This window comes from Anolis sagrei, chromosome 7, assembly GCF_037176765.1.
Source record: "Anolis sagrei isolate rAnoSag1 chromosome 7, rAnoSag1.mat, whole genome shotgun sequence".
Taxonomy (NCBI): Eukaryota; Metazoa; Chordata; class Lepidosauria; order Squamata; family Dactyloidae; genus Anolis; species Anolis sagrei.
The window spans coordinates 21,869,361-21,882,111 of NC_090027.1; the positions used below are offsets into that span (position 1 = coordinate 21,869,361).

Consider the following 12,751-nt stretch of genomic DNA (forward strand, 5'->3'; position numbering starts at 1 on the left):
GTGTTTAGTTGTGCCTTCGACTGATAATCCCTATGACAAACGATTATACTCTGATCTATTTTCACTATTTAACCTGAATTCCTATATTACATCATTATTCATATATATATATATTAAACTGAGATGATTCTGTTTAATTGCTCTGTTTCCATGATATCTCCTGTGCCATTTATGTTCCTATCCACCTTATTGACCTACTTACCTTTTAATCAATTTGTATGTTGGCCTCCTTCCCCCCTCCAAAATTGGGTTGCTGTTGCTTGATGCTTTTTTATTACTGTTATGCTGTTTAGTGTCTTTTTAATTTGTAACTTGCTGTTGTTTTGCTTTTAATTGTATGTTGCCTGGGCTTGGCCCCATGTAAGCCACCCTGAGACCCCTTGGGGAGATGGAGTCGGGGTAGAAAAATAAAGTTCTTCCTCTTCCTCCTCCTCCTCCTCCTCCTCCTCCTCCTCCTCCTCCTCTTCTTCTTCTTCTTCTTCTTCTTCTTCTTCTTCTTCTTCTTCAAACACAATAGATAAGCAAATGCAATTGAAAAGTGCAAAAGAAAGCAAGGAAGTTTTAATCCAGACACAAATTAAAGTCTCTTACAAAGTCCCAAAAGAAACACCAGTCTTCCATCAGACAATGGGCAATGAACTAAGTCCTTAGCAGCACACAGAGCAAAATCCATTAGAGTGAAAACATCAGTATCAGGGTCGTTATTACCAGTGAAAGCTTCTGATTTATAGCCCTGAATTCGCCACGCAGGAGGTGCTAGGGCGTCTCCCAATTAGCTCAGCGTTTTTAGCAGCTATTCTAGCAGAATGCCTTTTGTGCTCTATCTCTTTTCGTCTCTCTAGAAATGTGGACACTTTCAAACCCTCATCGTCTGATTCTTCTTCTTCTCCCTCCAATTCCTGAGCACTTCCTTGCTCCCCTTCCTCCTCCGAAGATGAGGAATCCCTAACATAGCATTGCTTTCTCTTACCTGAAACCAGGTGCTGGTCTTCGTCCACTCCAGGAAGGAGACTGGGAAGACCGCTCGCGCCATCAGGGACATGTGTTTGGAGAAAGACACCCTGGGCCTCTTCCTGAGAGAGGGATCAGCCTCCACTGAGGTCTTGAGGACAGAAGCCGAGCAGTGCAAGGTATGTGTTGATTGAGCCAAAATCCCTTTCTGTGTCAATTTCCAAAGCAGTTTTTGCTACTAAAGGAAGCATCCTGATACCTTCCAGCGGTGGCAGACTTGTGGCTCTCCGGGTGTTTTGGATTTTTTAACCATTGGGTAAGCTCCCTAGGACTTCTGGGAAGTGGATGCCCAAACAGCTGGATGGCCGTACTTTGACACCTCTGAAACAAAGCAGTTTCTTAGATGTGTGAGGAATTGCAGTGTGAGGGCAGAAGAGAGAACAATTTTTCCAACACGTTTTCTGGAAAGTCTTTGTAGAGAGTTCCACAACTTTTGGGTTGTTCTACAGCAGGGGTCCTCAAACCTTTTTAAACAGAGGGCCGTGTCAGTCCCTCAAAGTGTTGGAGGGCCGGATTGAAAAAAAAAACATGAATGAATTCCCATGCACACATCTTATTTATAATGCAAAAAACACTTAAAAACGATAGAATAATTAAAATGAAATACAATTTTAACAAATATAAACTTATTAGTATTTCAGTGGGAAGTGTGGGCCTGCCTTTGGCTGATGAGATAGGATTGTCATTTCAGGGTTAGGTTGACCCAGAGCAAGGGCCTTGGAGGGCCGTATCCAGCCCCCGGGCCTTAGTTTAAGGACCCCTGCTCTACTCTATATAGTTTTGTTGGTATTATTTGCTGCCTTGATTGTTTTCTTCAAGGTTATTTTCCACAGTAATACAATAGGTGCATACATATTGTTCTTACTAACTTTATTTCTACCATAACTTTCTCCCCATAGGAACTGAAGTCAGCTAACAAACAAACACTCGTCATAAAAAATTGAAAATGTTTCTTCACCCAGTTGCCATAAATCAGGAACAATTTCCCATTTAGTCTTCTGGTTTTCTCCCTTGCAGAATTTGGAGCTGAAAGACTTGCTGCCCTATGGCTTTGCCATTCACCATGCTGGCATGACCAGAGTGGACCGAACCTTGGTGGAAGACCTGTTTGCGGACAAGCATATCCAGGTGAGGTGGGGCTTTCTCATGTCAGCAGCACTTCTATACTTCCCCTTCTGTTTCCTCAGATGGCAGCAAAAGGATCAAAGATGTCTTGCTTGTACATTTACAGTCACTTAGGAACCCCCGGCGGCACAGCAGGTTAAACTGCTCAGTTGCTGAACTTGCTGACTGAAAGGTCGGCCGTTCGAATCTGGGCGGTGGGATGAGTTCCCATTGTTAGCCCCAGCTCCTTCCAACCAAGCAGTTCGAAAACATGCAAATGTGAGTAGATCAATAGGTACCGCTCCAGTGGGAAAGTAATGGCGCTCCATGCAGTCATGCTGGCCACATGACCCTGGAGGTGTCTATGGACAACTCCGGCTTTTCAGCTTAGAAATGGAGATGAGCACCACCCCCCAGAGTCGGACACGACTGGACTTAATGTTAGGGGAAACCTTTACCTTTACCTCCTTCTCAACCTTTGGCAGTCTGGCTTATTTCTCTTTTTTTTCTCCGTACACTCCCAAACTTTAAAATAGGCATGGACAAACTTAGACTGTTAGGAATTGTGTCCAAAACACCCGGAGGTCCCAAGTTTTATCATACCTGCTTTCGAAAGTCATTTGGGTCTGAAATGTGCCTCTCTTTTGCAGGTCCTGGTCTCTACAGCCACCTTGGCCTGGGGTGTTAACCTCCCTGCACACACAGTCATCATCAAAGGGACCCAGGTGTACAGCCCCGAAAAGGGACGCTGGACTGAGCTGGGAGCACTGGACATCTTGCAGGTACATCCCTTGCGAAGTCTCAAGGGTGGTGTTTCCAAATTCTGGTTTTGAACTAGACAAGGGATAGGCAAGTGTGACAGAAACAGGAACCATTTCATTCCTCTTCTCTTTATCTTTCTTTTTGCCTCAGGACTCTTAGTGGAGGGTTGTGTGGACTGTAAGAATGAGAATGGCAAAGTGACCAGATATTTTTTTTTAATGTTAAACAGTAAACAAGGCTGCACAACTTGTTGAAAAGGGGAATTGTTGCTCCTAAAGGTTTCGGGAGAGGCAGTGTCTCTTTAGGAAGGCAGAACCATCACTGAACACTCCTCCCAATTGAACAACTTTGACCAGTTTCCAGTCTCCCCTTCTTGGGCAGAGTCCTGGAACGTTTATTATCTGGATCGAGCACAGTCTGGCTTTAGACCGGGCCATGAACTGAACCAGCCTTGGTCTCCTTAGTAGATTATCTATGCAGGGAACTCGAAAGCGGGAGTCCCTGTTGGTTTCCCTGGACCTCTCAGTGGCCTTCGATACTGTAGACCAGGGGCCCTCAAACTTTTTGCCAGGTCACAGTCCCTCAAACTGTTGGAAGGCTGGATTATAATTTGAAAAACCATGAATGAATTCCTATGCACACTGCACGTATCTTGTTTGTAGTGCAAAAAACACTTAAAACAATACAATAATTAAAATGAAGAACAATTTTAACAAATATAAACTTACTAGTATTTCAATGGAAAGTGTGGACCTGCCTTTGGCTGATGAGATAGGGTTGTTGTTGTTGTTGTTGTTGTTGTTGTTGTTGTTGTGTACTTTCAAATCGTTTCAGACTTAGGTTGACTCTGAGCGAGGGCCAGGTAAATGACCTTGGAGGGCCACATCCAGCCCTTGGGCCTTAGTTTGAGGACCCCTGCTGTAGACCACTGTATCCTTCGGAGACACCTTGTGGGAATGGGTCTTGGAGGCACTGTTTGGCAGTGGCTCCAGTCCTTCTTGGAGGACCATTCCCAGAAGGTGTTGGGGAACCCTTTCTTGGCACTGCAGCCATTGTCTTGTGGGATCTCGCAGGGCTCAATACTGTCCCCCATGTTGTTTAACATCTACATGAAGCCACTGGTAAAGATAATTTAGAGCTTTGGAGTGGATTCCATCTGTATGCAGATGATGTACAGCTCTATCACTCCTTTCCATCTGCTGCTAAGGAGGCTGTTCTGGTGCTTGGCAGCTGTGTTGGTCTGGATGAGGGAGAATAAATTGAAATTGAATCAAGACAAGACAGTGATCCTCTTGGAGCCCCTGGTGGCGCAGTGGGTTAAACCCCTGTGTTGGCAGGACTGAAGACCGACAGGTCGCAGGTTCGAATCCAGGGAGAGGTGGATGAGCTCCCTCTATCAGCTCCTCATGCGGGGACATGAGAGAAGCCTCCCACAAGGATGATAAAAACATCAAATCATCCAGGCATCCCCTGGGCAACATCCTTGCAGATGGCCAATTTTCTCACACCAGAAGTGACTTGCAGTTTCTCAAGTCGCTCCTGACATGACCAAAAAAAAAAGTGGTCCTCTTGGTCAGTCGTAAGGCCAAACAGGGTTTAGGGTTACATCCTGTGCTGGACAAGATTATATTCCCCTTGAAAGCTCAGGTTCACAGCTTGGGAGTTCTCCTGGACTCATTACTGAGCCGGAACCCCAGATTTCAGTGGTGGCCAGGGGAGCTTTTGCACCATTAAAACTTGTACGCCAGTTGCCCCCCTACCTTGGGAAGTCACACTTGGCCACGGTGGACCATGTGCTCTGGTTACATCTTGCATAGACTATTGTAATGCACTCTTTGTGGGGTTGCCTTTGAAGACTGTTCAGAAGCTCCAAATGGTCCAATGGGCGGCAGCCAGATTGCTCACTGGAGCGGCATACAGGGAGCATTCATTCCCCCTGTTGTGTCAGCTTCACTGGCTGCCTGTCTGCTACCGAGCACAATTCAGAGTGCTGGCTTTGGCCTATAAAGCCCTTAACGATTCTGGCCCAGCTTACCTGTCTGAATGTATCTCTCTCTATGAACCATCTCAGAGATTAAGATCGTGCGGCGAGGCCCTTTGCAGGCGCGGTTGGTCGGGATGAGAGACAGGGCCTTCTCCGTGGTGGTCTCTCAACTATGAAACTCCCTTCTCTGGGAAATTAGATCAGCTCCCTCCCTCCTGGCTTTCAGAAAGAGAATGAAAATGTGGCTTTGGGATCAAGCCTTTGGAGAAGAACCATAGTACAATAGATGGATTGGAATTATGTGCAGTAACTACCATAATGTCTTGGTTTATGATTGTGGATAGCATGGTTTTATAGTGATTGTGATGTTTTAAAAATATTTTAACGTATTTCAGTTTTGATCTTGATTTAATTTAAATGTTAATTGTATATTGTTGTTAAGCCATGGAATTGTTGCCTATCTGTAAGCCACCTTGAGTCCCTCTCGAGGTCGAGAAAGGCGGGATATAAATATAGTACATAAAATCTATATAAATAAAAATGTAATGTTCGTTTGTGGGATTAACAGAACTCAAAAACCACTGGACGAATTGACACCAAATTTGGACACAAGACACCTAACAACCCAATGTATACCCTTCACTCAAAAAATTGATTTTGTCATTTGGGAGTTGTAGTTTCTGGGATTTATAGGTCACCTACAATCAAAGAGCATTCTGAACCCCACCAATGATGGAATTGAACCAAACTTGGCACACAGTTCTCCCATGACCAACAGAAAAAACTGGAAGGGTTTGGTGGGCAGTGTCCTTTGGTTTTGGAGTTGTAGTTCACCTACATCCAGAGATCACTGTGGACTCAAACAATGATGGATCTGGACCAAATGCTACATGAATACTCAATATGCCCAAATGTGATCACTAGTGGAGTTTGGAGAAAATAGAATCTTGACATTTGGGAGTTGTAGTTGCTGGGATTTATAGTTCACCTACAATCACAGAGCATTCTGAATCCCACCAACAATAGAATTGGGCCAAACCTCCCACACAGAACCCCTATGTGGGCCACAGCAATGCGTGGAAGGCTCAGAATAGGCCAAGAATCATGAGAACAGTTTGGGTGGGCTGCCCTTTACCCCCTTTGCTTTTGTGCAGAGGTCTTTTCCTGGTAGATTTCTCTTCTGGCTCTCACTTTGACATCTTGGATTTCATTTCATTAGATGCTGGGCCGTGCTGGAAGGCCTCAGTATGACACCAAGGGCGAAGGGATCCTCATCACTTCTCATGGAGAGCTGCAGTATTACCTTTCGCTACTCAACCAGCAGCTTCCAATTGAAAGCCAGATGGTGGCCAAGCTCCCTGACATGCTGAACGCAGAGGTTGTGTTGGGCAATGTCCAGAATGCAAAGGTGAGGAGAAGCCCCCATTACGAATTTGGTGTGTCCTGTCGCTAGCGTCGCTTTCTCGAAATTGCAAGCATGCAGTTGTCTAGGGGCTGGCTGCATTCAAGTAAGAGGAGCAGGAGTTGTGGGTTGCTCTGCCTGTTCTTAAGGGGAGCCATTTCATCCTTGGAGTGTTGCACTTTCTGACCTTCTGTTTCTTGGCTGCTGTAGGATGCTGTGAACTGGCTCGGCTATACCTACCTGTACATTCGGATGCTGCGCTCACCAACCCTGTATGGGATTTCCCACGATGACCTGAAAGGAGATCCATTGCTGGATCAACGCCGGCTGGACTTGGTGCACACCGCAGCCTTAATGCTGGACAAGAACAATCTAGTCAAGTATGACAAGAAGACAGGGAACTTCCAGGTGAGTATGGAAAAGGGCCACAAGCTATGTGTGAGGGATGTACTGAGCTTTGGAAACTTCAAGTCAACTGGTGTAGGCTGAGCCTATCCTAGGGTTTTCTTGGCAACATGGCAGTGTAACAGACAAACTCTGATCTTCGGAACGACCGTACAAAGCGATTGGGTAATGATTTTAGTAATGAGACGCTGTGGATTTATACTTTTACTGGCTTTATTTTATTTTATCAAATAAATTTTATTTATTACTTATTTAGAGCTTTTATAACCCAGTCTTCTTGACCTCCGAAGAGGGACTCAGGCTGGCTAACAGCAGAAAATTCATATACAAATAGGATAAAACATAATAGCATCGTATTACATTAATACATAAAATACATTAAAATGCAGATCATACAATGTTATTTATGCTATTTATGTTATTGTTATTTATGCTAAATGTTTGAATTATTCTTTGTTATTGTAGGCATCGAATTGTGCCGTTTGTAAACCGCCCTAAGTCGCCTTCGGGCTGAGAAAGGCAGTATATAAATATGGCCAATAATAAATAAATAAATAAATAAACATTCATTCAGAGGGAGTTTTCACTTCGCTTCCTCTGAGTATAACCTACATTTGTGCTAATTGTTGCCTGTTGATCCCTAGTAAATTTCCAGGAGGGAAACAGTTATGCTTAAAGGGCATGTTCCAATCTCTGCAATATTGAGTAGAAAATTAATTTTCCCACTGATCAGATAGTCTGAGACGTATTGTCAAAGGCTTTCATGGCCAGAATCATTGGGTGGCTGTGAGTTTTCCGGGCTGTCTGGCCATGTTCCAGAAGCATTTTCTCCTGCGTTGTGCACCTGCATGGTGTACAATAGATTCCTGCAGAGCTGAGAGGATCAGTCCCAAGGTGAACGGAACCCCTCAATTGGGCTCTCCAGGCCAATGGAGACTCCACCACATACATCAGAAGAGCTGCAAGGCCAAGAACAAGCCATGACAGTCAAGACAAAGACCCACCCAGAGGAAAAGTGTTCTTACCATACATCAAGGGAACTATTGACTGCTTATGGAAGGTGATGAAGAAATACGACCTAAAACTATCTACAGATCCAGTAAGAAAATCCAACCAATGCTGCATTCAGCAAAGGACTAGATGGATCATCTCACCTCTGCAGGACTCTCCCATATACTATGCAGCTGTGGACAAGTTTCCATAGGGACACAAAATGCAGCAGCATTGCCCAAACACGAATCAAGGAACATGAAAGTCCCTGTGGGCTAACTCAACCAGAGAAGTCAGCCATAGCAGTGCACCTGATGAACCAACCTGGACACAGCAGATTATTTGAGAACACAGAAGTGCTGGACTACTCTCAGAACCACCATGTCGGGCTACCTAGAGAAGTCATTGAAATCCACAAGTATGTGGACAATCTCAACAGAAAGGAGGAAACCATGAAAATGAACAAAATCTGGCCCCCAGTTTTTAAAAAACTCTAAAATCAGGATAGTCAATAAAGAGCAATACTCAAAACAAGAATCAGTCAGGGCAAGCTAACGCCTCCCAACAAAGGATTCTCACAGGCAGCAACCAGCCAGGATTTGAAGCTGCAAGGCCTTTCAGTATTAATCAAGCTGTCCTTTTGTAACATTCACACCTGTCTCAAGCAGACAAGAGTTCTTTCTCCCACCCTGAACACTATTCCACAGATATATAAACCCTACTTGCCTAGTTTCCAACAGACTTCACAACCTCTGAGGATGCCTGTCATAGATGTGGGTGAAACGTCAGGAGAGAATGCTTCTGGAACATGGCCATAATAACTGGGGCGAATTACAGGGAAAGGTCAATTCTCCTGTTTAAGGAGCTTCACTGGCTGCTGTTTGTCTTCCGGTCCCAATTCAAGATGCAGGTTATCGCCTACAAAGCCCTAAATGGTTTGGGACCCGCCTACCTTCGTGACCAGAACTCTCTCCATGAACTAGCCCGAGCTCTTCGATCCTCAGGGGAGGCTCTCCTTTTGCCCTTGCCATTATCACAGGCTCACCTTGTAAGCACCTTGTGGCCCCCTGACTTTGGAACTCATTGCCCGGTGAGATTAGGAAGGCCCCCACCTTAGAAATTTTCAAGAGGGATCTGTATCTCAAAACCTGGTTTTTCTGATGCGCATTTGGAGAGTAGCCATATTATCATACACAGTTGTTCCCCCTCAACGGTTTTTGTCCACAGAGTATATTCCCCACCTGTATGAAGGTCTATATTTATGACCCCGTTCCTTTACGAGTTTCTCCCCCACAAACAATCTGCTCCATCCCTGTCTCATCCTGATTTTAGTATTTTTAGTATCTTAGTTTTTATCTTGTACATGTGGCCCACTCATGGTTATGTTATGTTATTTTATTTTATTGTGTATGATTTTGCTTTATTGTTTTTGTGTTGTTATTGTGTTTTGGTTTTACTTTATTGTAATATGCTGTTGGGCTTGGCCTCATGTAAGCCACCCCGAGTCCCCATTGGGGAGATGATGGCGGGGTATTAATAAAGATTATTATTATTATTATTATTATTATTATTATTATTCAGCCCAGAAAACTTACAGCAACCCAGTGATTCTGGCTGTGAAAGCCTTCGACAACAGATTTCTTTGTACCTTTGAAATGGTCACCTGCTTAGCCTCTGAGATCAGTACCTTCAAGGTATTTGGACACCACAGTGATCAAGCTTGGTTGTCCTTCTGATGTTGCTGTTCTCCTCTTGTTTCCTTATCTAGGTTACTGAGCTGGGTCGCATTGCTAGCCATTACTACATTACCAATGAAACCATCCAAACCTACAACCAGCTGCTCAAACCCACTTTGAGTGAAATCGAACTTTTCCGTGTTTTCTCACTTTCTTCGGAGTTCAAGAACATCACTGTGAGAGAGGTATGGATCTTGGACATGTGTGTATGTATGCTTTTCTGTTCATCCTAAACATCTGTTAACGCCTGATCTCTTTCCAACATAGCATCTCTAGTGATTGTGTCGCATAAACCCCAGATCACCTTAACTTGATTTTAGAAGAAAGCAAGGCCTTTTGGGCTATATCAGGAGCCTTTTTTGTATTTCTTAGCTTAATCAATGCGTTGCTTGTTTGTAGGAAGAGAAACTGGAACTGCAGAAGTTGCTGGAGCGGGTCCCAATCCCTGTGAAAGAGAGCATTGAGGAGCCAAGTGCTAAGGTAACCCCTTGCTGCTCTCAGGGTGGCTTTGTTCTCTGAGTTCATCCATGTTTGAGTGCTTATAAAGCACTAGATTGGGTACCCAGCGTTGTCTGCGGGATTAACCCTGTCATGCCCTTCATTGGGTGCTAACCACTCTTTCTTCTTCCCTTCCTTAGATCAACGTTCTCCTCCAGGCCTTTATCTCTCAGCTGAAGCTAGAAGGCTTTGCTCTCATGGCAGACATGGTTTATGTCACTCAGGTGAGCCAAAAAGGATGTTAGCCCAGGTGTCATGGGATGTAGTTTCTGGCAGGTTCAGCAATTGTTATGCATCTAACATCCATTGCCAAAACTCACTAGACAAGGCTCTAGCTCAATGGTTCTCAACCTATGAATCTCCAGGTGTTTTGGCCTATAACTCCCAGAAATCCCAGCCAGTTTACCAGCTGTTAGGTGTTCTGGGAGTTGAAGGCCAAAACATCTGGGAACCCACAGGTTGAGAACCACTGCTCTAGCTCTTTGTGGACAAAGTGCAGACCTTTTTTCTAGATGTAAAATGTCCAAAGCACCCCCTCATGTGACAAAGCGCATTCTGAAAATCCATGCCTTTCTCAGTTAATAAAAATGATACCTTGAGTTGGGTTGCTGTGAGTTTTCTGGGCTTTATGGCCATGTTCCAGAAGCATTCTCTCCTGACGTTTCACCCACATCTATGGCAGGCATCCTCAGAGGTTGTGAGGTCTGTTGGAAACTAGGCAAGTGAAGTGTGTATATCTGTGGAATAATGTCCAGAGTGGGAGAAAGGGTCATGCCTGTTGGACGCAAGTGTGAATGTAGTAACTGACCACCTTGATTAGCACTGAATGGCCTTGCAGCTTCAAAGCCTGGCTGGTTGCTGCCTGGGGGATTCCTTTGTTGGGAGGAGTTATCTGGCTCTGATTGTTTCCTGTCAGGAATTCCTCTGTTTTTTGAGTGTTGTTCTTTATTTATTGTCCTGATTTTGGATTTTTTTAAAATACTGGGAGCCAGATTTTGTTAATTTTTGTGGTTTCCTCTTTCTGTTGAGATTGTCCACATGCTTATAGATTTCAATGGCTTCTCTGTGTAATCTGACATGGTGGTTGTGAGATTGGTCCAGCATTTCTGTGTTCTCCAATCATATGCTGTGTCCAGGTTGGTTCATCAGGTGCTTTGTTATGGCGGACTTCTCTGGTTGAGTTAGTCTGCCGTGCTTTTCATGTTCATTGATTCATGTTTATGCAATGCTGCGTTTGGGAGTCCTTATATAGACTTGTCCACAGCTGCATGGTATACAGGACACTCCTGCAGAGGCGAGAGGATCCCTCTTGCCTTTTGCTGAACACAGCATTGGTTGGATTTTCTTGGTGGGTCTGTAGATAGTTTGTAATTTGTGTTTCTTCATCAGCTTCCCTATGTAGTCAATAGTTCACATGATGTATGGCAAGAACACTTTTCCTCTGGGTGGATATTTGTCTTGACTCTCATGGCTTGTTCTTGGCCTTGCAGCTCTTCTGATGTCTGTGGTGGAGTCTCAATTGGCCTGTAAAGCTTAGTTTAGGTGGTTTAGTTCCCCTTGGAGGAGGTGGGCTTTGCTGATCCTTTTTGCACACTCTGCCAGGGCTTTCATTGTGCTTCTTTTTTGACCTGAGTGATGGTTGGAGTTTTTATATAGGTATCTATCCGTGTGTATAGATTTTCTGTCAACCGTATGGCCCAATTGTTGATTGGGTTTACGGATGACTAGGACATCTAGAAATGGCCCTTTTCCTTCATTTTCTTTCTCCATGGTGAATTGGATGTTTGGGTGGATTCTGTTGAGGTGATCCAGGAACTTGTTGAGTTCCTCTTCTCCATGGTTTCAAATGGTAAAGGTGTCATCCACCTATCTGAACTTTTTTGGTGCTGTTTCCAGGGCTTCTTTTTCAAAGTGTTCCATGTAGAAATTAGCTATGACTGGGCTGAGAGGGCTCCCCATAGCTACTCCATCTTTCTGTTCATAGAATTTGTTGTCCCATTGGAAGTAGCTTGTGGTGAGTCTCAGGACTGGGAAGTATTCCTTGAGTATCAGTACTGGAAAGAATCCCAGAGCAATGCCACTGTTTAAAAAGGTGAAATAGGTCTTGGTAGATGTATTGTTGAAGGCTTTTATGGCCGGAATCACTGGGTGGTTGTAGGTTTTTTCGGGCTATATGGCCATGTTCTAGAGGCATTCTCTCCTGACGTTTCACCTGCATCTATGGCAAGCATCCTCAGAGGAAATGAGGTTTGCTGTCAACCCTCACTACCTCTGAGGATGCTTGCCATAGATGCAGGCAAAACATTAGGAGAGAATGCCTCTAGGACATGGTCATATAGCCCGAGAAAACCTACAACATCCCAGGTCTTGGTAGGTCAGTGGTTTTTAGATGTAAGGAGATGTTGGGAATGGGAGCTATTTACCTGCTTCTAATGAGGAATATGCATGGCCTTCCTCAGTTATTGGATATTGACCTCCTCTTTTGTATCTCTTCCAGTCTGCTGGACGCCTTATGAGGGCAATCTTCGAGATCGTCCTAAACCGAGGCTGGGCACAACTGACCGACAAGACGTTGAATCTCTGCAAAATGATCGACAAGCGGATGTATGTGGCATGTTATTCTTTTTTTATGTTTAGGTGTACCTTGGGTCTCAACATGCATTGAGCTTCTGCCCTTGAAAAGTTAGGAGCATGTATGTTTTCATGTATATCGGATAATTTCTTTGCTTGATATTTGGGCAAAAACCATACCAAATAGGAAACTGGACAAGTGGTGCTGTCCTTGAAGACCTCTTGCTTTCCAACTGAGACTTTTGCCATCTTCCAATCAGTGTGGTTGGTAGTTCAGGACTTTTTTGT

At 44.3% G+C, this 12,751-nt stretch overlaps 1 protein-coding gene across 1 annotated transcript in view; it reads left to right on the top strand.

Moving 5' to 3' along the window:
* Positions 1-12,751, top strand: part of SNRNP200 (small nuclear ribonucleoprotein U5 subunit 200) — a 69,540-nt gene that overhangs the window by 25,533 nt on the left and 31,256 nt on the right. The window contains exons 17-25 of the mRNA XM_067470729.1: positions 981-1,130; positions 2,029-2,139; positions 2,766-2,897; positions 6,081-6,269; positions 6,474-6,671; positions 9,427-9,579; positions 9,794-9,874; positions 10,033-10,116; positions 12,390-12,496. Coding sequence (XP_067326830.1) covers positions 981-1,130; positions 2,029-2,139; positions 2,766-2,897; positions 6,081-6,269; positions 6,474-6,671; positions 9,427-9,579; positions 9,794-9,874; positions 10,033-10,116; positions 12,390-12,496 — 1,205 coding nt within the window. The remainder of the gene's footprint in view (positions 1-980; positions 1,131-2,028; positions 2,140-2,765; positions 2,898-6,080; positions 6,270-6,473; positions 6,672-9,426; positions 9,580-9,793; positions 9,875-10,032; positions 10,117-12,389; positions 12,497-12,751) is intronic.